This window comes from Anarhichas minor, unplaced genomic scaffold, assembly GCF_050575085.1.
Source record: "Anarhichas minor isolate MPS153535 unplaced genomic scaffold, ASM5057508v1 ptg000067l, whole genome shotgun sequence".
Taxonomy (NCBI): domain Eukaryota; kingdom Metazoa; phylum Chordata; class Actinopteri; order Perciformes; family Anarhichadidae; genus Anarhichas; species Anarhichas minor.
This window is the reverse complement of record NW_027466513.1, coordinates 2,464,523-2,490,987: the sequence shown is the minus strand read 5'-3', so window position 1 is coordinate 2,490,987 and position 26,465 is coordinate 2,464,523. Positions and strand designations below refer to the sequence as shown.

At 42.7% G+C, this 26,465-nt stretch overlaps 1 protein-coding gene across 2 annotated transcripts; it reads left to right on the top strand.

The window, feature by feature from the left end:
- Positions 1 to 8,180: 8,180 nt before the first annotated feature.
- hsd17b12b (hydroxysteroid (17-beta) dehydrogenase 12b) lies at positions 8,181 to 23,590 on the top strand. Of its 2 annotated transcripts, none has more exons than XM_076078658.1 (11): positions 8,181 to 8,522; positions 13,490 to 13,536; positions 14,677 to 14,752; positions 15,526 to 15,633; positions 15,901 to 15,965; positions 16,657 to 16,701; positions 17,389 to 17,423; positions 18,388 to 18,469; positions 20,004 to 20,069; positions 20,257 to 20,406; positions 22,169 to 23,590. In XM_076078658.1, the coding sequence occupies exons 1-11, from the start codon at positions 8,345 to 8,347 to the stop codon at positions 22,274 to 22,276; spliced, it is 960 nt and encodes a 319-aa protein (XP_075934773.1). In that variant the 5' UTR covers positions 8,181 to 8,344; the 3' UTR covers positions 22,277 to 23,590. The 2 variants fall into 2 exon arrangements, with proteins under 2 accessions (XP_075934773.1, XP_075934774.1); XM_076078659.1 differs by having other exon boundaries at positions 20,257 to 20,416.
- Positions 23,591 to 26,465: the final 2,875 nt, after the last annotated feature.

Here is a 26,465-nt window from a genome sequence, read left to right as displayed (position 1 = left end):
AGCATTCTGCCCTGTGCGGAGGGGGGGGGGGGGGGGGGGGGGGGGGTCTGCAGGACCGAGACCGCGGCAGCCTGTAACGAGCCTCCTGCATCATCACACTCTTGGGCCACACTTCTGGGTCCGCTGGAGGCGTGAACCAGAACCCGGAGTCATTTAACACCTTTACAGATCAGAAATAAGAGTCGATGTTTGAGGGGAAAAGCATCCGCATTAATCGGATGTTTGGTGTCTCATTGTGGCCAAATGGAGCTCATAATTCCCTCCACGTTGTGTTATGTGTGTGTAACATGCAGGCCGATACGTCTTTGCCTCCAGTGACATGAAAGAGAGGTTTGACCACAGCCAGCACACAATGGCCCCTCCGGTTTTAAAGGAGGAGAGGACTGCGCCTTCTTTAGCCTATCCGCTGCTATTTTACATTTTTTTCCAGCGGATGTTTCATTGGACCGTGGCTGTTTTTTTTGTATATAGTTTTTTTTTAGCCACCGTATAGACAACGGGGGCTCCTGCTTCCACCTTCAAAGTGGGAGATTCTCCACCTGACGTCAATAGTGACTGACGCAGCCCCCAGGAGCAGGAAGTCTATTTCATTCTTCTATTTATTTGGGGGTTCTTTAAACATAAAAGTAGGCTGCGTAAAAATAATATGCAATAAGCTAAAAAATACAAAATACAAAAAAATAATAATTGTAGCTTCGTGTGAGCATTTTAGTCTTTTTTGATAGGGTGGGGGCGGCTCTGCGTTCGCGCGCGTATGAGTGTGTGTGTGTGTGTGGGGGGGGGGGGGGGGGGGGTGCAGTGGGTAGCCACTGTGCTTTCAGCAGCAAATCAAAAATTAATAAAAAGCTAAATTCTGCACACTTTCCGTGACTCCGTCAAAAAATCCGGGCCGTGCGGTTTTCCACAGCAGCATCATTATTAGGGAGATGCTGCCGCGCGCGCATTCGTCGTGCAGGGGAGGGCGGGAGAGAGAGAAACACGGGGAGCTCGCGCCCGGTTCTCAAACGCTGCACGCTCGAAATTCCTCCAAGGAACCTCTGCGAGCTTTTTTTTTTTTTTTGCTTTTTTTTTTTTTTTCATCATCACGCGCGAGCTAAAAATAGAAACGGGGTTGGATCGTGATCCAGAAATAGATAGGGGGCATCACTCCTATAAAAGGCACACCATTCAAGAGTACAGTGTGTGCACAGTTTGAAGAAGCGAAAAGCTAGAGCGCGTTTTATGGAGAAAAATTGCCTTTTTCCGTCTCTTTTCTTGGTACTACTTTTCGTGTTTTTTTAAAAGGAGCCTCCGCTGCTACAATGGTGAGTTCTTGCTGCAGCTGTTTCCCTTTTTCACCCCTTTTCTTTAAGGCCCTGCTATATGTGTGCTTTTTTATTTGTTATTCACACCACTGCAAAACTTAGCAAATGTTTGATTGTGTGCGGAGAGAAACGCGTTGTCACGAGTGTTTTAAAGTGGATTTCTGCTTTTTTTGCACAATGAGGGGATATCAAACCGATCTACACGGGAATCACCCTCAGTTATGACAAAAAAAGGGTGGATGTCAGTTTGCTTTAGTTGATAACATCATTATTATTGTTGTTGGTTCAGGATGTTCTCTGTTATCCAATAAAAGAGATGTTTTGGGGGGATTATTTTGAAGATCATTCAGAGTGAGTGGGGGAGCTGTCCTCTGGCTGTGGTGCTGAAGTGTTCTTTTTACACGGAGGATCCTGACAATACCACTGTGGGCATTTTCTTCTGATAAGTTCCATGCACCCGGTTTCACATACATTTTGATACCTCGTTCTCGATGCTCGCTCTTTCAATCTGTGTCCGTTTTTAAACGTGCAAAAAAATAAATAAGAAGCTCCATCATCGCAAACATTTTTCCATGCAGAAGCTGAAGGGGGCGAGCGGCTCAGCTACACAGCGCTGCCTTTACGATCCCATCCTTGTTTGCAGGTTGTTGTTTTTTTCTTTCTCCCCTTTTGTGCACAAGGAGTCTCGAGTCGTGACTGCTAAAAGTGAGTAAGGCGCGTGCTGCGTCAGTGGCGTCTGGCTCCGGTGCGCTCGAGACAGATAGGAGAGGGAGGAGGAGGATGGGGGGGGGGGGGGGGGGGGGGGGGGATCGTGCCCGGCTGGGAGACGCGTCCACGAATGAGAAAAAGGGCTGGACGGGCCCAATGAAAACGGAGCGAGGGTGGGGCCCCCCTTTGCTTCGGCAGCTGGAGGTTCGGAGACAAATGAACCCTTTGCAAATAAAAGGAAACTTTACTATTAATGAAACATAGAGGCGCTGATCGCTTTCAACTAGTGTTTTTTTTTCTCATTCAGTGTAAAAACGATCCACGTGGGGGAAACCGCACATCAGATAACGATGCTTTTTTGTTTTTTTCCCATGTTGTTGGTTATGTTTGGTTTAATGTCGCACTGGTGTCCATAGTGGATGTTTGAATAGGGGGGGGTCTGTCAGGTGCTTTGGCCTCCTGCTTAGGTGCTCTTTTCCCCCCTTTTGCATCGCTATTGGTGGACGACGAGGACGTCCCGTCCAATGAGAACCGCGCGGCCATCCCTCCGCTGCGCGTTGAAGCCCGTATAACAGCAACGCGATGCCGCCTCTCTCCTCACCGCCGCTCTTTTTAACAACAAGGCTGCGCTGCTGCAAAGCAACGCCGAGCCTCCCCGGCGGATTTCTTTCGGTCGCTACTATCTTATGGCAGACGATTAAACAAACAAAAAAAAACCTACGAACGCCTTCGTGCACGAACGCCCCTCATGCACACACAGCGTGTTGTAGTGTTTCATCTGGAGACACTTTTTTGAGGACGAAGACTCCCCCCCCCCCCCCCCCCCATCCTCTCGAGGTGAGCCGTAGACTCGGAGTGGCATGTTGTCCGTCACGAATCTTTTTGCGGTCTGGGCTTGCTGTGCATACATGACTCTGGGAAGCCCTTACCCCAAAAAGCATTCGTGGAGGATCTGAACGTCGCTCGTTCACGTTGTGAGTGACCGAGAAGTGAAACTGCTGCCGCTGCTGTCAGAGACTATGGGCTCGGTTGTTCTAACACCGAGGTCTGGACTCACTAAAGTCTACATCCTACAAGTGTGACACCCCCTCCCCCCCCCCCCCCCCAACCCAACCCAACCATTGCTTTTCTTCCAAACACGCTCCGATGTCAAAGAGTGCTCGGTCGCCCAAAAATAGCACGATGTTGCACGTGAACATGAATCCTCTCCAGATGTGATGCACGAGGAAGTGAGCAAGGCCCCGGGTCAGAAGGGGGGGGGGGAACTCTACAGAAACAAGCAGCGTCCCCCCCCCCCCCCCCCCCCCCCCACACACACACACACACACACTCATTCAGCAGTCCTCGGATTGTCTGGTGTTAATGCTTTGTGATGTGTCTATATTATGGACAATGTTGGTTTCTATTGTGCTATAAATAAACGTGTCTGAAAGAGAAACAGATGAGGGGGATTTTTCCACAACACTGCAGAAATATATTATCATAATAAAGAAAAATATTGTTTTTTTTATTGGCTAATTATTTGGCTTTAGAATTACATCATAATTTGGTCTCTGCCTGGTTATGCCTTCCAACAGGATGTATATTTCTTATATACAGGTTCTTTTTGGCAACGTGTTGTTTGGATTCTTTTGCTGACTAAACATCTGGGACGTAGGCTGACAGATGTGTGTGTGTGTGTGTGGGGGGGGGGGGGGTTGGCTTGATTTAAACACGCTTTAAATCAGGATTCTGTGGGTTTTGGAGTTTTCTGCATAGAATTTTCAAATAGAAAATGATGCACTGGGAACGATTTTTTTGCAGAAACCTGCAGGTGCACTTTCGTCACTTTTGAGTTTTCTTGCTATTTGAATATTTTGCATTTTTCAAATACACCTCTCGTTTTCCCGCTTACGCTTTTGTGAACCCAATCTACAGGTAACAAAATGCAAATTGGAAAGTTGAATCATTCCTATTCTATACATTCACAGAATTCCATATGATGTTGTTAATGTTTAGATTGTTGTCTTCTGCATTCTATGTTACACTTCCCATGATGCACCCCAATGTCACATCCGTTTTCCTTCTGAACAGTTCTCCGTACAATGATGATATATCTGCTTCTGCTTTCTCATATAATCTTTTTTTTCTTTGTTTGTGTTTATGCCTTTCAAACTCAGGTTGTCCCCGTCACACACACTCACACACTACAAGGAGATGGCAGCAGTGAGTGAACCACAGTGAGGTCAGCAGGTGGAAATCCATAGAGTGAGTTGGAAAACGGTCAAAGAGAAGTAAACAATAGTTTGTCATCATATTCAGCAACGACTGCTGTTAACGTGCTCTGCGTTTGTTTCACGCCTCGTGTGTCACCGTGAGATTTAGTTTCTTCCACATATTACCACAATGGAAAGTCACTTTGTCCACACAACCGTTCCTTTTATTATCTGCAATAAAAAACAGGGCGTCTTCTTATTATTGGCAAGCTCAGGATGAGTCCAAATCACAATAGTTTAGTTTCTATTCAGGCTCAGTGCTAAAACAAGGAGAAAGTGCTACAACAGGACGTTGTGATGACTATGAGCCTTTTGCAGCTGGAGAAAATAGATACACATGGAGGAATGACACAGAAATAATAATAACAATAATACATTTTATTTGTGTAATGCTTTAAAAGGTACTCAAATGCACTTTACATGTTAAAAACAGAAACAATGAAAGCGATAACAATATAAACAAGAGAGAAAGATGACGTTATAACTCAAAAAATCAACAGTTGTTAATAAGTCTTCAGAAGCCCAGATGACCCCCTTTTAATTTTGCACTGAGACGTATTGTAATGAGAGTCACTTAATACAGGAGCTCTGGCTAAAGGGGGCCATTTGTTTCTTTTATCAGCTCACCTGCTTAAAGGAGAAGTAATAACAACGACTCAGAATAAACTCACTGGTCGGAAGACTCAGTCTCAGTTTTGAAAAGTGTGAGGACGGTAGCTTTGGTTAAAAAAAATAAAATAAAATAAAATAGTGAGATTATGAGATGTAACAGTTTAGAACCACAGAAAAAAATTCTGTAAAAAGTGTTCGACCAAAACGATTAGAGAAATACTATTATTAAATGATATAACTGTGCACACAGTGTAAAGATGTGTGTGTGTGTGTGTGTGTGTGTGTGTGTGTGTGTGTGTGTTTTTCTTTTTACAGACTCACATCATTTTAGGTGTCATTCCAAACGTAGTCGTCCTCGTCCTGTAAATCAAAAGGTGATTTTAGGGTTTTCAATTTGTTTTTGCGTTTTCTTTTTATGAGTGTGAAAGAACCCCACAGCTTGTAATGTGCCACACGGACATTTCTAAATGTATTAGGATATGCCCTCTCTTATTTTGTCTTTAACTTTCTCCTTTTATTCACTTTTATCTTCTGTGACAATACTATCACGATTTAACTCTGACATTGAACACATTGAAATCTTTTTATTTGAAAGGCAAGACACAGAGCAAGATGTGTATAAGGTTAACGTGCATCCATGTTATAGTGTTACCTTTGCAGGCGTGTGTGTGTGTGTGTGAGAAGGAGCAATAGAAAAGCCTTCACACTTATTTGTAGAACACAGTCTGAAATTAGATATCATGCAAGTGTCCTCCATGTGCAAGCGTTCACGGCTATGAAGTATATTTCTGATGAGTTTGTTGAGATCTTACACTGATGTGCAAACATCACCGAGCACTCACGAGCCACGCGCACACATCCTGCTCCTGCATTTAGATGAGGCGGACACGTTAGAATCATCGGGCATCGTATATAGAAAGCAGTAACACCGAGCAGAGGAAGACTTGACGCGGACGAAGTAAAACAATCTGCAACAGTTTCGTCTCACTCTCTGTGGGTCAAGGAAATATTTAAACTGTTGTGAACTGGGAAACAATCAGATGCACGTTAACTGTTCAGGCTCCAAATGTGGAACCCCTCTAAATATGCCATAACGCTCAACTCCTCCTTTTTCCTCTAAATGATTGATTTGTGGTCGGTCTTCACATAGTAATCACGTAGGAATGTGTGTGTGTGTGTGTGTGTGTGTTACACTTTAATGTTCTCTCCTCATGTGTACTTTCTTCCCCTGTTTGTGAAAATGAATTTAACATCATTCTGTCTTATTTTTTCACATTTTTTTGGACTGGATACAAAACTTAAATAAAATAGTTTTTTTTTTTAAGCATATCCCAAGAATGAGTTCATGTGTTTAAAGGTATATTAACCTCATTTGCTCTGATTATTAATGGATTTAATTGTAAGCTGTTAACTGTGTGTGTGTTTTGTTACAATATTAATAATGCTTTTAACCATTTATATTCAGCAGTGTTATAATAAAAGCAGTGTTAAACCCTCCATCATGTCTCTTTATTGATCTTTGCATGTGTAGTTTTAGTAACTTGTAACCAGTGGGTGCTTTTGTGACGTTGTGCTGTAAAACAACACATGGAAATAAACATTAATAAAAGCTTGTGACTCTGAATCTGCAGACGTAGAGAAGATACAGAACGACGTGTATTATCCTGTAAAATCCACAAAGAACAGAGTTTATATTAACGATATTATTTGTTAATTGTTCCATGAATGTGGCGTTCTTCCTGTATGTGTGCGTTTTCCGACAGACTTGTATCCAAGTTCCATTCTCAAAAAATACCAAATAAAAACAATGATGTAACGATGAGGAGCTGTCCATCCACACGTGGTGCTGAATTTCTGCCCGTAGTGCACCATGTCGTGTGATTAAAAGATGTCCATATACTTTTAATACATATACATATTAGCCGACTGCTTCTTTTCACATGTTTTGTCGAAGCCACGGGTCAAGTTCTCGCTTCATCATTTTATCAATGCAACAGTTTTTAGTTCTCCATCCGCCTCACTCCCACCGACTCACACGTGGACATCGGGGCCCACTGTACTCGCCTGCAGCCTCTCATGGTTGTGACCGGCAGCTGGTCCATTTATGTCCGAGATGGCGCTTTAATCTAAATTTCATTCAGGTTCCTTTGAAAGCTTACAGCCAGCAGTTTAGACTCCTGTTTACCATTGCTGCATTTCTATTTTTAGATGCAATGCTCTTATGTAACGCTCACTCTCACATTATGGACCACTGCTGTCTGCTCCACTTGGCTGAGTTGTGTGCTCCCTGTGTGTGTGTGTGTGTGTGTGTGTGTGTGTGTGTGTGTGTGTCTGTGTGTGTGTGTGTCTGTGTGTGTGTGTGTGTGTCTGTGTCTGTATACTAAGTTAGATTCAATGAAGTCTTGTAACTTCTCTAAAGTAAAAAGACATTGAAAGACAAGGGAAAGAAACAGATTCAAGCCAAAGTATCATACGTGTTTTTGGGGAAAACTGTAAAATCAAATAAACAAAATATCTGATTCAAAATCCTTCATGAGACTGTTTTACTATTTAGACCCACATTTGGGCCACTTTGTTAAAATACACTTTAAAAAATATTTAAAATTGTCAGGGGGAATAAGCAGTACAATACATATCATGAATTTATTGTGTCAATGGATTTCTCACAGTACTGTCAGTATATTCATGAATACTGCAAATTTTTAAACCACATATCAGTATTCCTAGAGTATTTCCGTAAAAAACAATAAAACATAGCAACAATGCTTGTTGCAATATAATCTGCCAGCTTTCATGCACCCTCAAACATATTAACAACCGGACAGGGCACTGGATTTTAGGTAAAGAAGAAAAAAGATTTACACTTACATAATTCTATAATCATGAACAGGTGGGATTTTCATGTTCAATTTTTATTGTTGCATTTTTAATCAAAGTTTTCAACATACTAAAAAATAGAGTCAAACCTCACTGTAAAACATTCGGGTGAAACTGAATCATTGAGTCTTTTTTTTTAAATTGTTTTTATTACAAGTAAAACAGAGCCAGGCCTATTAAATAAGAAGCTTGAAGATAAAAGTAATTAAAAAAGGCATAACATAATATAACCGCTCCGAAAATTACATATCACATACCTTTTAATAAAATAAAATATATTTGTATTTATAAAATACGGGACCTGTGACAGGGAGGTCTGAGGTAAAACACCAGGTGGTAGTAAAGCTCAGATTATTTTGCAGTTTGCCTTCTAAACCAATAAAAGAAGAAGAAAACGGACCAATCACAGACAGCCAAGCGCTGATAACGGAAGCGACCAACGCGGAAGTAACGTCCTGATCCCTTTTTTTCGTCACACGCATTTGCACTTTGAGCGTTTCTTACATTTTTCTAGTAACACAGCTGTTACAAGTCCAGACGTTACAGTTATCAGATCATACAGAGACAGAGGCGCGTGTGGTTTGAGGTATGTGGTCCAGCGGGGAAGCAGTGTTACGGACCGTGGAGACGCCGCTGCTCTGGCTCGGTGCTCTGACCGCGGCCTGGCTGTCCGTGTGCTCCTTGTACCGGCTTCTGACCGGGATCAGGGTGTGGGTGCTGGGCAATGGACGGCTCGTGTCACCCACCAAGCTGGGGAAATGGGCAGGTGAGAAACTGTGTGCATAATAGCAAATGTTACTGTCTAACGTTGAGATGGTTCATGATATAAATAAATAAATATATATATATATATATATCTTTTTTGTTGTTGCAGTATTTGCAAACAAAGAGGGTAGTGTTACAATTAAAGATAACAACATATCATATCTCGGCCAAACTTGCTATTGAAGTCCTGTTCATTTTAATTGGGCCTATTCATATTACATTGCGTGTTGGTTAAGGACAGGAATGACATTGTTTGGTGCCCTGGTGGTTCCTCTGTAGATGAGCGTCAACTTGAATTTAAAGAAAATAAAGTCTCTAAAGTAATATTAATGATGACAATACGTCTGCATTGTTGTATTAATTAACCATTCTTTCTGTAAACATGAATGGTCCTTAAAGAAAACGTGTATGCTGTAGTACGTTATCTATTTGAATTCATTACATTTTATTTTGAAAAAACAAAAGCCCAAATAATTTTCTTGTAGCTGCTGCACGTGAGTCTTTGTCAGCACTGTTCACTGACCTCTTCTGGATGAACGTGAGGGTTGCGTCTCTGACTCCAGCTGAATTTGGCAACAATACTTTGTTCTTGTGTTTTAATCCTTTCGCAGCAAACAGCATCTTTGTATTAAATACATTTAAAATGTTTAACGCACCCAACACATGTTTGGACCTTTTTTTTTTAGATTATCAGCTAAAGATAACAGGCTGTTGAGCAATGAAGCCTTTGACCAACCTGCCAGAGGAGCTGCGTCCAGCAAACACCTCCTGCTTTTAATATGTATATCATGAATACTGTTGTCAACGTTCCTGTAGGCTGACTACATGTATGGTGACTTTGTTCTGCAAGAGAAAAATTACTTCACGGAATATTTCTATGTTTGATAAAACTTCAATTTGAGAGAAATAGTTTCATAACTGCATTAAAGAGAGAGGAGTTTCTATTATTCAAAATGAAAATTAGCATGTAGTCCAGTCTGGTGCAACACCAGCTACACCTATGACCTCAGATATAGATGTATAGTTGAAGTGACAGATATCCATAAACTCTATATACATTTGGTAAACTTCATTGTAGAGCTGTTAATGCAATGGATGCAAGCAGACGCATTTCCTTTAATGACGTCAACGTGACACGAACAACCTGCACAGATTGCATAATAAGTTTAATAAGTTTCATGACCCGCACTGGTGATTGTGAAGTTTCCAGTCTACTGATATCTGTTGTACTTCTTTGTCAGTCTCAATCCGTGGTAATAAAAGAATGGGCAGCGAATGATCAGCCTTTTGTCACCCGGTGTCCACTGCAGTACATCTCGTCACGGGATTACGGCTCGAGGGGATTATCAAATCAGACAGAATGCTCTCCATCTGTCCCTCGCTCACCGGCTGAACCTTGAAGTTTGAACCGCTGGGGATTGCTTTAATGTTTGTCTGCTGTTCAAGGTTCACGGCACAATATGACCAAAGCGCCGCAGGTAGTAGACCTTTTTCTCAACAACGATTTGGAAAGAAGTAGTATTTTTTTAGATGCAGTTATTTTACATTGCATCCTTCACGGTCAGTGGAAATCACAAGATGACAGATGTCTGATTCTGGTTAAATCTTTCATGCATCTGTAGATCATATTTCACAATCCTAAATCAATCATTTTTATTATATTACTATATAATAATACAGTATTTTCAGCTGTGTGCTCATCAGTCTGCCAGACAAACCCAAATGTTTTGAGGATGCGTGCCGAAAGTTGCCTTTGATCTTTTTTTTAGTGTGCAGCTAAAAATGGAAACGCGTCAGACGGGTTTTTTATTTTTTTTTTTGGGGGGGTAATTATTTTTGGATCAGGCTCCACATGCGCAATGATTAAGAATATCCAACGAGGCAAAGCAGCCCGTCGGCTGCTCTCATTCACAAAGTTTGTCTCGCTGAAGTGGACTTGATTTAGAGGATGGCCTGATTACGTAAGAGGACCCGAGCCATTCATGAATGAGAGTCCGGGTCCTCGGGACTCTGGTTCACTGCTACTCACGTCTCACTTTCCTGAGTGTGTCTGTGAGAGTCTGTGGCAGTATAACAGGGCACCATTGTAATGCTATCCTAATGAATGAATGAATGAATGAATGAATGAATGAATGGCGTCTTGCTATCTGAGACAATGCTTTAATTATTTTTAGTATCTAAAAAGAAAGTTACAGCCAAGTCTCTATTGCTCACAATCATCTCAGCGCTTTTATAACGACGTCATATGTCCGCATGCTGTCTGATTTAAATGTAAAGTCCGTTTTAAATCTTCTAACATGTGCATTAGTGCAAACCTCGTGTAGGTTTAGCGCCAGGTTCCTTCATTTAAAGTGTGTATTAAAACTCAAATTGCTTAATGAACAAAAGCCTGTCGGTGTCACAAAATATCCCCTAAACATCCCTAATTGTAGTCATTGGTAGAATTAACTAAACATGTCCTCCACCAATTATTTCTGCATGAAAGCCCCCCCTCCCCCCCCCCCCCCCCCCCCCCTCCTCCAGCGGAAAGAGAAAGCGAGTCTGGAAGTAGGGCAGGACTCTGGCTTTTATTTTGGGCGCAGAAAGAGACGATTTATTCCCAGTCCTTCAATTATTTTCAACAATGGAATGTTACCGGCTATCAAACCCAACGCCCCCAAAAACGGTGGCACGCAGCAGCAGCGCCGTCATTAGAGCAGCTAGCCAGTCTAACCGACATTCAGCAGAAGACGGCGCTTCTTGAAATATACCTGGTTTTATTTGACTGAAGGGAACATGCACTCTGCTGTAAAAGCTTTTTTTCTTTTTTTTTTGTTTTGTTTTCTGTTCCGACTGCAAAACAGCTCATTCTGATGCATCTAAAAATAACCCCGGCCCATGTTTCCCTCATCATCGTGCCTGCAGACCCGACATCGCCCCCCCCTTCTCCTCTGTGCTATTTTTAGTTGCCCCCAGGATCCCCCGTGTTTCGTGTTTGTCATTCCCCCCCCCCCCCCCCCCCCCCCGCGCGCGCTTGGCTCTGCCGCAGCCCCAGAGGATGCTCAGCACCTCGGCATCATCTGTACTGAGGAAGATCACACGGAAAGGGGACACGGGCACGGCGAAGGGTAGATCCACAGATGAGTAAGGGAAGGAATTAAGAGTGTCCTCAGAAGAACAAAGCTCTCTGTGGGGATATTTGTATTGGACGTTTGCGGCAAAAGCACAAACATCTCATGAAAGCAATATGCATAAATAAACAATATGCCAGGTTTGTTATCAAGGCTGTTTATCAAGGCTGTTTGGTGCTCTGTGTTGGCAGATAGCCAGAGTTAAGGCGGCAAAAAGTTGTTTCATCCGCAGTTTATATATTATAACAAGTGAGACTAAAAACACCAAGTGCTAGTGTTATTCTGGCCTCCGTAGAAGATGATCTTTGTCCCAGCATATGAAAACTAAATGAACGAAGCTTTAGTGTGAAACAATAAGTCCATAGATTTTATGTGCCCGGCAGCAGACCCCACTAACTCTTAAAGGCGTCAGCTTCTGATTGGCCAAACTAAAACCACGGTTGCCATTTCAGCCACCTTGTACTATGCAGTCATGAAAGATTTTATTACCAATAAAATTCTTTATGGTTTGTGTTTAATTTGATACAGAATTTGAATCTCAATCGTCATCACGTCCGCCCTCAATTCATCGTTGACAGAATATTCTCTAATAAACGCACCGACACACGAGCAGCGGTGTCTGGTTCCAGAACTGACTGCAATATTTATATATACATCACTAATGCAACAAATATTCAAAAAAATATTTAGGATGCACATTGTGCAGTTTGCTGTCTCTACTTCTGCCACTGAGTTCTACAATGATTCTTTCTATCGTGTCTTTCTCTTTATTTCCTGAGACGAAGTTTGTTTTGAATACTGCACTTATGTCGGTGCTCCTCGTGTGTAGTATTTAATGAGCATAGAGTCTGAGAGCCCCGCTAGAGGCCCCTAGAGGCCCCCGCTGCTCAGTGCACCCAAGCAGCCTGATGTGGTTTGAACCGAACCACCAATATTCCCATCTGAAGTGCACTTCACAAGTAGGTCCACACCACAATGCAGGAAAACACAATTAGTACAGAATACTATTAATAATTACTTGTTGACACTTAAAAACGCAAAGACGAAGAAGAAGAACACGCAAGTTGACACACAGAGAAGAAGAATATCTTTAAGTAGAGCTTTACAGGTTAAACGGGGTCACGTCCTCGCTCTCCTCCTCTCGTCCACTTCCTGTTATTTAGCCAGCGGTGTGATGAACAGCTCCTTCTGAAAGATGGGGATTGCTAAGAATAGGCCGCCGCCGCTGTTTGTGCCAGTCAATTCCAGGGCATCCGTTTGCTGGAGAGGACCTCGCCCCCCCCCCCCCCCCCCCCCCCCCTCTCCCCTCTGTTTGTCCTTCTTATTCACCTCGGCTGCTCTCCGTGTATACTCATCTATCCACACCGACGTTTAGCCCTTCACCCTCCAAAGTCATTCTGTGTTTTTCTTTTTGTCCTTGCGCTGCACTTTCCAGGGATCACTTGGTCAGTCGAACAGTCCATAACTGGCGTCTTTGAATCATTGGATTCCTGTGGCGCTGAAGTTCCTGTGGGTGGCGCTCTTTGTCTGTTCTTACATGGAGGCAGTTTCAGCAGCAGATTAATGCCCGTTGGTTTGATGAGGTGTCCAACAATCACTTACTGGTGTGATGTTTGGGTGTCCACGTACTTTGGCGACTGTAGAAGTATAAACGTATTTAAAGAAAGCGTAATAACGAGCCGGACAGTTTTATGTTCATGTTAAGAATCTATAGCTTGTTCTTGTAGCGGGAATCCTCCAGTGAACATGGAGAAGCACATGTTGCCTTATTGACGTCTGCGTTTTTAGTTTTGATTCAGAACATTACATCATTTGTCCTGCTAACTCCGTCTCTGTCTGTCCTTCTTCTCCATTTTAGTTGTGACAGGAGCCACAGATGGGATTGGGAAAGCTTATGCTGAGGAGGTAAGATTCCTCCTTACCTCACCCACAGGGGCGGAGTTTCTCTGTTTCTGTCAAACACATACGGAATATTAAATACTTCCTAAAGTTGTGCTCGAAAACATAGGAGTGGGTGTGTTTAAATGCAGTTTTGTCGCTGTCAATTTGTCTGTTTTGAAGGTTTGTATATTCGGGTTCATTTCTTGCAGGTTTTCTTACGTGAGGCTGAATATTTAGGATTCTGTAAACTATTCTTCTCAAGTTTGTGCATTTTGTGCACATACATTTGGGTGTCCGGAGCAGCTATCGACACACAAAAACTGTGAAATACGACAACTCCGTCAGATTTGTCTCCCTTTCCTCTGTCACATGCTGGCTCATTAACATACACCGCTCTAACCACAGCCTGAGAAACACCTTTACAAAAGTACGCCATATTTTTCTCGCAAGCCAATCGGAGCAGACTTGTTTTTTTTGGGAGTGGCGGCTTAAAGAGACAGGCGATAAAACGGAGCGTTCCAGACAGAGGAGGAATACAGATATATTTATGTGACCCGTATGAGAAAAGTTTTTTAAAACATTAAAGCATGTAAACATGTTCTAGTAGAAACCCAAAAATACAAGTTTGTACCTGAAAATGAGCATTATATGTCCCCTTTAATCATTTAGTACCTGACTAGGACAGCCCTACATGAAAACCTGTTTCTAAACGGTTACTTTCAAATAAAGGTTTTGCACGTGATGCATTTTGTTTTGGTGACCGATTGACGGGGGTCGTCACTGATTGGTCAAAACCTGAAGACCAACCCTCTCTCCCTCACCGGCGACCTCCTTTTGTGACGTCACCGGGCAGACGGATGCTCGTGCGCGGCTATTCGCCGTGCTTCTCGTAGAATTAGGCTTGAAGTGGAGGTGAATGCACAAACCTGCAGTCTACAGGCAGAAGCCTAAATCTTCAAGAAACCCGTTTGACATTTTGAATAGAAACTACAGGTGCAAATCAAATACGGAACAAGTTTACAGAACTACGAATACAGTGACTGAACTCTCCTTTATGAATGATTTGATGTTCCACACACACACACACCTTTTGTTTAATGCCACTTCCACTGTGAATTGCACACGTGTGTCGCCTTTGTTGACATGTTTATTTCCTGTTTGCAGCTCGCCCGCAGAGGCTTCTCCATCGTGCTGATCAGCCGCTCTCAGGAGAAGCTGGATGACGTGTCCAAGGCGATCTGTGAGTTCTATGAATAGTAACTTAATTCATTAGTTTGTTAAACATGCGGTGTAAATGCAGACAAAAAAATGCTGCCAGAATCAATCGAGAGTGAGGATGGGTGTTTATTTTTTTTTTGACGCGTAGCGTATATTCATCACGTTGAAATACAATATGTAGCTCAATATTACTCCATTTAATCCATAAGTCTAACTAATCCCACATCTCACAGTGGAGGGAAATCAACAGGACTTTTGGTCGGGAGACACATGACTAATGTAGTGCATGTGTTCGGTATGACAGCTGCTGGAGTGGCGTTCAGTCTCACTGATCCATGCTGCCACTCAGCCTCATTCATCCTCAACCCCAAATGTTGCATCCATGTTGCACTGTGCGACGGTCCGACGGGGCTAAATGACTCCGATGAAATGATATTGCATTGAATTGCGTGTTTTTTCACGAGCGATCCTCTCATTGAGTGGAGATTCAGCGGGACTGTTATGCTCCTTTGCTGTGAGGCAGTAAAGCCTCCTGCTGGAGCTGAAAGTGAATCTGTCCAATTAAATGAAAGCTGCCTCTTCAGGGAGGGATATCCTCGTTGATGAAGGATTATTTCAGGGTTTAATTTTTTTCTTCTTCCCCCTCTCTCTCCTCTCCTCTGGTCTTCCCTTTTCCAAAGTGACTGTTTGCCAGCGATGTGGTCATTCATAAGCGCTCTATGCAAGTGAGCGCTGATGTTTGCGGTCTTTCTTTGCTTTACACATGTGCAAAATTGACGTGTTTCGTGCTTTCAGCGAGCAAATGCGGCGTGGAGACCAAAACGATCGCAGCAGACTTCAGCTCTGTAGATATCTACTCTAGGATTGAAGATGGACTTGCGGGACTGGAGATCGGAGTATTGGGTAAGACTCGCTCGTCTCACTGTTCATAGAAGTGAATTAGACGGTCGTAGGAGATTACACATTCAATCTGAATCAGACCTGCAGACATCAGGGATGCAGTGAAATGTTGAATGTAATCAGAAAGGTTAATTCTTCAGCCCTTTGCTGCCCTCCTAAGATTGGAAAGAGGAATAACACGCTGAACTCCACATCACAGAAATGGCCCTTTCCTTCTCATCCATCGGTTTGACATTCAATGTCACTGTTCTTGTTTCCTCTTGTTAACAGTGAACAATGTTGGAACATCATATTCTTACCCCGAGTTCTTCCTCAACGTCCCCAATCTCGACACGGTAAGTCAAAGCTATCCGCCGTGAAGGTATCAATTATTATATCGACGGATGAAATGTCTGGAAAACATTTTACTAGATTGAAAGGAATAGAAGCGGGGATTAAGTACATCCCATAATGTCTTTTAAGCACATCTTATTTGGGTCAAATCTAGCTCCAGCATGCTTTATATGCTCACATCAGTTTTCTGCCTTTTGTTGAATAAACTGATTCAATATTGTACTTTTATTTTATCTGGTATGACTGGAAACGTGCTGACTTATTGTAGTTGCACGACGTTGCTTACCTGAAGCGAGCCTGCTGCTGAAAAGAGGCCAGAAGGGTCAAAAATACAGGACGTGCAGAAGTGAAGTGTAGCTGTAGCACAAGAGAGGAAAATTCTGAATCCGTTAGAATTCTGCCATGAATTAGACATATGGTGTTTGTCAATTTAAAAGATCATTTTACACGTTAAAAAAAAGTCTAATTTTGTTGTAAAACTGTTGAAGTATGAGACCGTAAAAATACATAATTAGAAAGATCACATGTGAGAGAAGTCTCTCTGTGTGTTTGGTACCAGGATGTAAAATCATTTACACCATCTTTAACACCTGCAGTTGATTCTTGAACAGAATTGTTTATATTTCCGAAAAATGATGCACAAACGCAGCCTCACCCCAAGTTGTAGTAATGCTCCTGATCTCCTTGTTTCAGTTCATTGACACCATGGTCAACATTAACATCACGTCGGTGTGCCAGGTGAGTGTTATTACTTTAAAAAGGCTGTCTAAGAGGAAATCAAATTTACTAGAGGCACATACAGCCTCGTGTCTATGTGGCACGACACTTTCTTTCCTTGAAAAGTTCAAGATAATTGAAAGTGGCTAAGTTTGAAGGGTGTGAAAATGTGCTGAAATACTCTGGTATAGTTAACGTGGAGATAGCTAGCGGGGATCATTAAGTAAGTGCTTCAGTCGGCACAACGCGGGCTCCCTGTTTGTCGAACGTCTCGCTGTGACGTCTGTGTTGCCTTCGAGTAATTAAGTGGCTGAGGTGGCTTGAGATCCGCTGACAGGTAGTCCCACAGATGATAGCAATAATAAAGACACACATAAGCAGCAGCAGGAGGACATAAAGCGTAGTAGGTCTCTTCTCCATGTTCCCAGAGCAACAGCTAAAAGTCCACCCACTCTCTTTACGCTTAATTTATGTCATTCAATATTTCTTCAAACGGCTCCCTCTGCTATCATTATCATTTCCTCTTTGTTTCTCTTCCCTCCTCGACCACCTCTCCACACGCAACCCACACACACCTCCACACACTTCTCCACCACCCACACACACACGCACACGCTAATTAACTTTTTTGTTGTTGTCTGTCTATGCTCTCACACTTGTCACCCCCCCCCCCCCCTCTCTCTCTCTCGCTCTCTGTTGTTTCTGCAGATGACACGTCTCGTATTACCTCGAATGGTTGAGAGGTAAGTTTGTCTGATATTAGCACTAATTGATCTGTTGAGGCATTACTGATGTCTGTGAATCTTTAATAATTAACACAAGCACAAAGGTGCACATAGTGCTTTGAGTTGAAAATGATGTCGTCTTATTATGTCATCGTTTTATAGGGTTGTGTTGTTTAAATCATTCCTCATTTTAAACATGAACAGTTGTATGTAATGCACTGCATAACTGTTGTAAAGGAGTTTTGGGAAATATGCTTATTTATTTTGTGCCAAGAGAAAGGTGAGAAAATTGATACTGCTCTCATATCTGTTTGTTAAAGATGAAGCTGGAGGCTTAGCTTAGCTTAGCACAAAGACTGGAAAAGGGGGAAACCGTTAGCCCTGCTCTGTCCAGAGATTAAAAAATATATATATATATATACCAACACCTTTTTAAAACTCACTTATTTTTACATGTAATATCAAATATTCACTGAAATATGCGTGCATGAAAACTATATTTGACTATCGGATAGTACGATAGAGAATACATACTGTATACTCTGCCTTTAAGTTATTGTGATGTGATGGAACGTATAAATCTTTATATATATATATATCTGCATTACAGCTGATTTATACAATTTTCTGATCAGTTTTGTTGTGGCTGAGTGAAACCTTTGCTTGCTCTGCCGTCATTACACATACGAAATGATTTTATTCCTCCAAACATCATCTGCCTCTAGTTTAGATTCAATATTGTATGAAAGCCAAATGTTTGAATATGGATCTAACCGGTCCTTTTGATCTTATCAATATCTACCTGCTCTGCTTTGATGTACGACGAGAGCAGTTTCCAGCTTGCAAGCACACAAAGTGCCGTGTCCTCTACTGGGATTGGTTTTCAGTGGTTGTTGCCCCCCCCCCCCCCCCCCCCCCCTTCTCTCGCGCTTTGCGTTTCCTGTCAGTATAAATGAGCTTCTGCTTATATTCCCGTTTCCAGGAAGAAGGGGGCCATCCTCAACATCTCGTCTGCCAGCGGGATGTACCCTGTTCCTCTGCTCACCGTCTACTCCGCCTCCAAGGTAATTGCAGTACACGGTTTATGACCTTTTAGCTGACGTGCATCATAAACGGTTTACACTACACAATATACTGTGGTCCGTGAGGACAAATCCGTCTTTGTTCTCATGTGGTGCATCGTTCCGTCTCATAATACACATTGAGGTTAAACGAATCGACTGGGGCAGTTGCAACGCCTGCATTATTGACGAGCCAACAGCATTCGATTACAAGCAACTGCTACGCTCACGTTCCTTTCCTTTTTGAACTCTTTGCAATGGGAGCGCTGCACATTTTTTTCTTTTTTTTTTTTCTGGTCACCGAGAGCTGAAACGCGTTCAATGTTTCACTGTCACACGTGTCACTCGTTTACCCAGCCGTCCAATCGCAGTGAAGGAGGGGGCGGGGACAAGTACCCTCAAAGACCAACCTTTAGATCCTGCATGTAGGCTGCAAGTTCTGAACAACAATGGAGGAGAAATGAATGTGCTCCAGCCTTCCCTTCAGCCAGAGCAAGTCCGCTACCTCGTGCCGATACTGCGGCAGAAATAGCAGGCCCTCCAACAAAGAAGAATTCAGTCGAATTTAACGTAATAAACCCTGAAAAAGGCAAACCCATCTCCGTCATGGTTTTCAATTAAAGTCAGCAGCAATCTATAACAAAGTGATGCTTATTCTACATAACCTATAAATGAATAATTTCTTATTTTCTTTGGCATTTTCATCATATACAGATATGCGCGGATGATTGCTGGGCGATGTTGATGTTGTCTAATGTCAAAGACGATTCAATAACGGGGGGGAGTCCGGGTAGATTTCTCTTAGACCTCTCTCCCCAATACAATAGTCTAAATACCTTATTCTACTGTAAAATCCAGCGTGTGTGTGTGTGATGGTGTGTGTGTGTGTGTGTGATGGTGTGTGTGTGTGTGTGATGGTGTGTGTCTGAGTCTGATGGTGTGTGCGCACTGGGGCCCGCCATAACTACCTAACACCACTGAAGATGATGGATGTTAGTTCAGCATTTATTTGGATGAAGTTAGGGATCGTCCTTTTTCATATTTGCTGTTTTAATTGTTGCAAAAATAATAAAGTGGGTGACTAACTCGGGTCCCGAGGTAGTGTACCAATTAAAAATGTTTACAGGAGCATATGGCTGTCTCGTGTGTGTTTTGTTAGCCTAAAAAACACACACACTTTAACTGATTAATTTGCTGGCGTCTTAACACCGGGTCATTTTCTATCTTCTAAACTCAGGTGTCAGCAATGCAAGTTTAAAAAGTGCATCCAAAATCCATCAAGGATGAATCTTCATTTTAATGCCCAATTTAACGATCGTCTCAGTTCATTACACCTGCCGTTAACATTGCGAAAGCCCATTGTACTTGAACTCTTTGTGCACATATTTCCTCTTAGCTCGCTTTAGGACTGCAGATTTTGTACTCGAAGTGTTCTTGTTCTTTTGGGAATAGAAATCAAACGTTTTTTCTTTTTTTTTTTTCTTCTTTTACTGGAACTGTAGTTTTGGCCTTAACGACCTGCCTTTATTCAATGTAGGCATTTGTGGACTTCTTTTCTCGAGGACTGCAAGCTGAATACAAAAACAAAGGCATCATCATCCAGGTAAATGAACCAACCTTCGTTCTTCTGCTGTGAGTACACGGGCCTTTTAATGAAGTCTGCTGCTTCATAATGATGGTTAGAAATGCAATTTGTAGGAACATCCTTAAGGCTTCAGAAAAACACATAACCAAGATATGAAACTAGACACATTGTTCATTTCTGTGTCTTTTCCTCCCCCGCCCACCAGAGTGTTCTACCATTTTTTGTCGCAACCAAGCTGAGTAAAATCCGGCGGCCCACGCTGGACAAGCCCAGTCCCGAGCGGTACGTTTCAGCCGAGCTCAACACCGTGGGGCTGCAGACCCAGACCAATGGCTACCTGCCCCATGCCATTTTGGTAAGTCTTGGTATGTAATGCTAGGAACACAAAACAAAGAGTCTGATATAAAGACACGCCGTGTACTTTCCTTCTCCCAGATCGTCACTTCGGGCTTCCTTTTGAATTTCACACAAAGCAAGCCGCCAGATCTTCCTCCGCACATTGCAGTCCACATTGCAATCCCTCTCTCTATAATGAGCATGAGCACTTGAAATCTGACAATCTGAATGGCTGTCAAATGTTTCATTTTAACACGACTGCTCGACAGTAACAGAGTAATAGTCGAGGTCTGTCATGGCAACAGGAGGGAAGTGGCTCCAAGTTCACTTTACACATAAAGAGCTTCCTACCTGCTCATCTCCACTCACTGACTTAATGTGTCAACGGTTGCTAAAAAGCATCTATCACGAGGTAAACATCCTCTGAAATGATGCAGTGGGATGCTCCTCTACTACCGTCTAGTACTGTGTGCATCCTGATATTGAGATTACTCTGCGGAGACACGAGCATCAGAAGTGAGACAGAAACACAAGTTGAGTTCGGTTAGTTCAGGCGTCTTCATTTCTTCATAGTCTTCACTGTGTGTGACCTGCATATCAATGATCACGTTTCTTGATATGCACATAAATAACGGCACCGATCGTTACGGTGCGCATGGGGTCAATAAATCGTTCGACATAAGCAAGCCTCTGTTGATTCGGTGCGTTTGGTTGCCGATGAGGTAAACTCTGTCACCGGCCTTTATATTTAGCTAAACCACAAGCTTGTAGCGTCTGCTCTGATTATCTGATAATCCCTCTCTCTTCACTTGTGCAGTACAGCTCTGCCTTCCCCAGTTATAATCTGCAATTCACCAGGATGTAATTTAGACTGCTGCAATCTGGAAACCTAAATAATAATCATAATAATCAACTCCACGCCTGTAAAGTTTCGTGGCAGCATCTTACACGGTTGTGACACTGTTGCTGTCAAAATGGGTCCACAGACAGACGAAGTGAAATACAAACACCTGGCACAAAGTACTGAACAGCACTCCTGCAGTAGCTCCAGCACCACATCGTGCCATGAACCACACACACAGCGCCACAAGGTCAAAACCACACGAGCTCCGCACTGTCGCCGCCGGTAATAAAACTAAATGGATATGGAAGTGAAGCGCGCTCCAACGAGTGTATCACCCCTCTCAACCATGTCCATAATTCATTATATGGATTTAATTATATATCAATTTAGAAAAAAATAACACATTCCAGCTTTAAAGTAAATCAGTGTGAGAAATTTAAATAATGCAATTAAGAGGAAATCTGTATTGGTGATTAAGTAAATATGGTAAGTCAATGAAAGAACCATTTATGATGCTTCAATAAAGCTGCTACTTACTGAAGAAGATTAAAAACCCAAGGTTTCTTTAGAAGGAAGAACTGCCGTACTGTTTGAGTTAAAGCCGAGTTAACCTTCATTACGGCTAAAGCAGAAAAGATTTTATTGCTTCTTTTTTTTTTTCTACTGCCTACTAATGCGCAATATATGAAAAAATAATTGCGTATTTGTTGAATTTGTCCAGAAAGATAAGTTCACCAAAATTAAATTAAATTTCTCTGTGAGATGCTACCGGAGAGGCCTGTGCCAACGAATACCACCATCGGCATTAAAACAACACAATTAGCTGCATTTTCATTCTCTTGCCACAATGGTTGCTTCTGTGGTTCGGAAATGAATAATGAATGTTAATCTGTTGTTTGTAAATGCCACCAGCTGACCATGTTATTTCCCTCCACAGGGCTGGGTGACTACTGCTCTGCTCCCTGCCAGGATCCTCAACAGCCATGTGATGGGGGTGGGTTTGTCTCAGCGAGCTCGCTACCTTAAGAAGCAGAAGCAGGGTTAGACGGATCTGCTTGGCGGCCGGGGACGGAGGGGACCAGCTGTGTTAACGACTCGCCCCGACTTGCCGCCTTGGTGGGACCGTAGAAAGAGAAAATGTGACAGTTTCTGGGCAACGCCTCGGTCTCCCTCCCCTCCCGATAACTCCCAGTCATCGGCGACGCGACGGCAGCCGTCACGTGTGTTAAATCCGAGCGGTTCTGTGAAAAATACCTAACAAAGTGGCGCTCCTCATCGGAGTGATCGGCTTTAACGAAGGGAACGCTAATGTGGAAACTAAAAAGAATTCCCCAAACCACCCGTCTGTCTGCGAAACGTGATTTTAAAAATGAAGCCTAGATGGTGAGGGGAGAGGTGCAGATCATTTGGACGTGAGGGTGGAGGCCTCTGTGTATGTGGGTCGTCTTTCATCTCTGTTGACTCGCTTAAAGCTGTTCAGTAGAACACTGGAGGTGGTATTTACTTACTGTTAACACTTTCTGCAGCACTTGAACAATATTTAATTAGATTTAAAAGGCGGAAATGGGTGTTTTTGTGACATTAATAGCTTCCTTTTTTTATTTCAGAAGTTTCTTCTTGAGCACCAAAATCATTGAAGGTCTCTTGTTTGCTTTTTTCGTCTTAACTTTTTCTCGACGGCGGTGACGGGGCGTTGACGGGTCCGCATGTTTAATTTCACCAAACCACATTTCATCTGTGGAACATTTAGGAGGAGGAGGCTCTGCAGATGAATGACCAGCACAGACGGAGACGTTTTGCTGGAATATGAAAATGTGCGTTTTGATTACAAACTAAATAGATTTCCTTCTTTAAAACCGCTGTCATTGTTTGGCACGATTTTGTAATCTGAGGTCCTTAAAGTTCCAAAATCCAGTTGATCCCGGTATGAGTGTGCCACATCGATGTTAATGGGTGGATCTTTTCACCTTTTATTGTTGGATTTACTAAAATATTAAACCAGACCAAATGTACAGACGAGACCAACCAATGAGCAAGTGAACATTTCTTTGTCTTTTTCTTGTTTTCAAAGCCACACGTATGTGGAGTTTGTGTGTTCATAGAGGAGTAGTCCTGTTCCATTGATTCGTCTTGGCTCAGATTTAATTTATACTGCATTGGTCCCCGCGGGCATCTTGTACTGTTTAGGTGCAGCAGCAGCAGGGGACCGACTTATGTCCTAAGTGCTTTTCTCAAGGATTCAGCATGAGACGTATTCCTAATACCTGCCGCGCCTGTTGTTTTGTGGCGAAAGCGGAGAAAACCAGAACACCTGGAAAACTGAATTGCATTTTGTTCTCAATAAATTGGAATAACTTCAGTCATCCGTCTCCTGTCTTCGTTTGCTCGGTTTCACCTTTCTTGTCACCTGCGTTTTAAATCACATGGCTGCAAGATTTAGAGCCTGGAAGGGAACACGTATTAGCCGTTATGCTGAAATCATTGAAAGGCCTGATAAGAGAACAGTTCAGGTTTTTATTTCCTAACAAGAGGAAATATGGGAGTTTGGAGTCAGACATCGCATGTAAAAGTATCTGTAAATCTCCTTATGTGTATCTCTGTCTGATACCATCAAACCCCAAAATCTACACAAAGTCTTATGTGTAATACAAATGCCTCATACACACACACTGTTACTGATCAGCTCATATAACTCCCTCAAGTGGTTTGTGCCATTATTCGTCATCTTCACAGTCCATGCAAATGTGTTGCCTTCTCCTTCTCTGCCTCTTCCCTCGCCGTCCGGTTCCCATGCCAACACTTTCTGGGAGATGATTCCGGTGCACCGGTATGGAAGCTGCGGAAGTGTGTCATTGCTGAGAACGTAGGAGGGGGGAGCGGAGCTGTTTGTGTGTGTGGAGGGATGCCCAAAGGAAGAAGCGAGTGGGAGTGCATAGAGATGTATATAAAGAGTCCACGGCTCGCTCCGACTCGCACTCACTCACTGTGATTTCACAGCAGAGCTCCAGAGCGAAGGGCAGCAGCAACAGGATCTCTCAAATCATCTCTCATCAAGCAGAACCTCCAGGACTGAATATTAAACAGCTCTCACTCATTTGAGTATTTCATATTTGAAGAATTTTTTTTTTTTTTTCTTCTTAATCATCTCTACCAAAACCTTGTGGAAACAGCTGATCAGATACACCAGAATTTGTTAACAAACAAAGAGGCTTTAAGATCCCACGTCGCTTCTACTCTCGAGCCTCGCCGTCAGCACCCCACGTCATCCTCCTCTCATTTGGGCCACCGTTCACCATGGCGACCAGCATGGACACGCTCCCTGCCCATCTGCTGCCTTTGGTGATGGAGGAGTTCCCCCAGTCCCTGGCCACAGCTTGTGTCTGCAGGGCCGGACAACGCGAGCCCCGCCTCCGCTGCGTGCAGTGTGGCATCATCGAGGAGGAGGAGGAGGACTGCTCCACCCTGGAGGAGGACCAAGCCCTGCGGTCCTTCCTGCAGACCGTGGAGAGCCTGAGGAGGAGCACCAGATGAGACATGTCACATCGCTGTGACATGTTTGACCTATTTGGCTTCCCTGCAAAAAAAAATAAAAAATCAGTTTTTGAGACCAACGGATGTCGACGGTATTTTACGGGTGCAGACTGTGCTGACTTTAAACCCGTGTCTGCGGTGAAGTTTTTGGTAAAACAACGTCACCACTGGTGGACTAGACCGCACCGAGTCAAGACAGTAAAGACTTGTGATGGAGCTGGTCAAAAGATACTTAAAAAAAAAAAACATTTTATCTTTAGTTTCAAAGTAAATATGCTTTGTTGTGTAGTGGTTTTCTGCAAAGCTTTATTTTCACAATGCAAAGTTGTACACATTGCCTGCTGCTAAGATTTTGAAATGAATCATAAAGCTGTTCTAATATGTTTCGTGGTCTGTTTCCTTCATTTTTAATGCAGAAATAATCTATAAAATGTTATGTTAACAACTTAAACATCTGCATCAAGTCTCATATCACTGGTGTTTGAAATCAAGCACTAAAAGCTGTGTTTTTAATGGTGGCTTACAGAAAGCCATTAGTATCTTTCAGGCCTTTCCATGTGGGGGCACTATTGATACACTTTTTTTTTTTATAGCTAAATAGCACAAACTAATGTACTATACAACAATCCCTCCTCTCAGCCTAGCCTGCCTGCATATTGAAACCTGCAATCTGTACGTCTGATACAATTGAACCGTAAATTCATTTTCAGAGAAACAAACCAAATAGGCACTCATGAATCACGAGGCCACAGCACATTAATCCCCCCCCCCCCCCCCCCCCCCCTTCCTTGGGCTCTGCCATAAAACAAAATTTCACCCTTCTAACTGTGGATTTTTTTCCCGCCTCCCTCTTTTTTGTGACTAAATCAGTCCTCCTGTGACCAATTCATTCCCACCATGTTGAGTATCATCAAGGGCTTTCCCCCCCCCCCCCTCTCACAGTCAAGCTCCATGTCGTCTGCGTCATCTCTGCAAACGTGTGATACTTTTCAGTTTCAAAAAGGCAAAAACAAACAATTACAAAGCAGCTTTTACAGGATGAATGAGCGGTTCTTTGAATCGAGGATGTAAACGGTTTTGTAGTTTCTCGATGATTTTCAGAAAAATAGAAAAACATTTTTGAGAAATACACTCTGCAGATGTCTGCTGCATAAATGTATTCAATTACAGATACTGTATGCCAGCTGCAGCCTGTTTGATTTCCGGTTGTTATCTGAATATCTGCTTTTTTTGTGAAGGAGCCTTAAAAAAACTCAAAAAATAACTGCATGAAAACAACTCTTTCGCTTCTGCTTTATTCTTCAGTTAATTCAGTGATCACTGCAGTGCGGCTGAGGTTACAGGCTGTTTTCTTTTCTGTGGTCCAACAGACTTGAGTCTACCGCTGTTTAATCATTTATAAACTCCTAATCTAAATTTAATTAGCCAATGAATAAACACACTTTTTCTACAAATCACATTTTTCTCAACATAATTACATAACAGTGTTTTATTTAACTAATAACAAAAGAGTTTTGTTGATATTTACAGAGAGTCAAAGCCTGGATATTCACTCCACCACTACTGACGATAGGTGTTGAGTATTGATGCACAGGTGAAAGTTATTTGAAGCAATCTCCTCTTAGTTTGCCACTGTGCAGCTAAAGCCGTTGTATATTCCACCAATTCTAAACATCCATCTGTACTCACACATTTCTGTCCAT

What these genes read in the sequence shown, in the direction of transcription:
- hsd17b12b (XM_076078658.1), top strand. Translation starts at nt 8,345, where the DNA reads ATGTGGTCCAGCGGGGAAGCAGTGTTACGGACCGTGGAGACGCCGCTG. An exon ending in GGAAAGCTTATGCTGAGGAG is followed by an intron (nt 13,537 to 14,676) that starts GTAAGATTCCTC and finishes TCCTGTTTGCAG; the next exon opens with CTCGCCCGCAGAGGCTTCTC. An exon ending in ACCTGCCCCATGCCATTTTG is followed by an intron (nt 20,407 to 22,168) that starts GTAAGTCTTGGT and finishes TTCCCTCCACAG; the next exon opens with GGCTGGGTGACTACTGCTCT.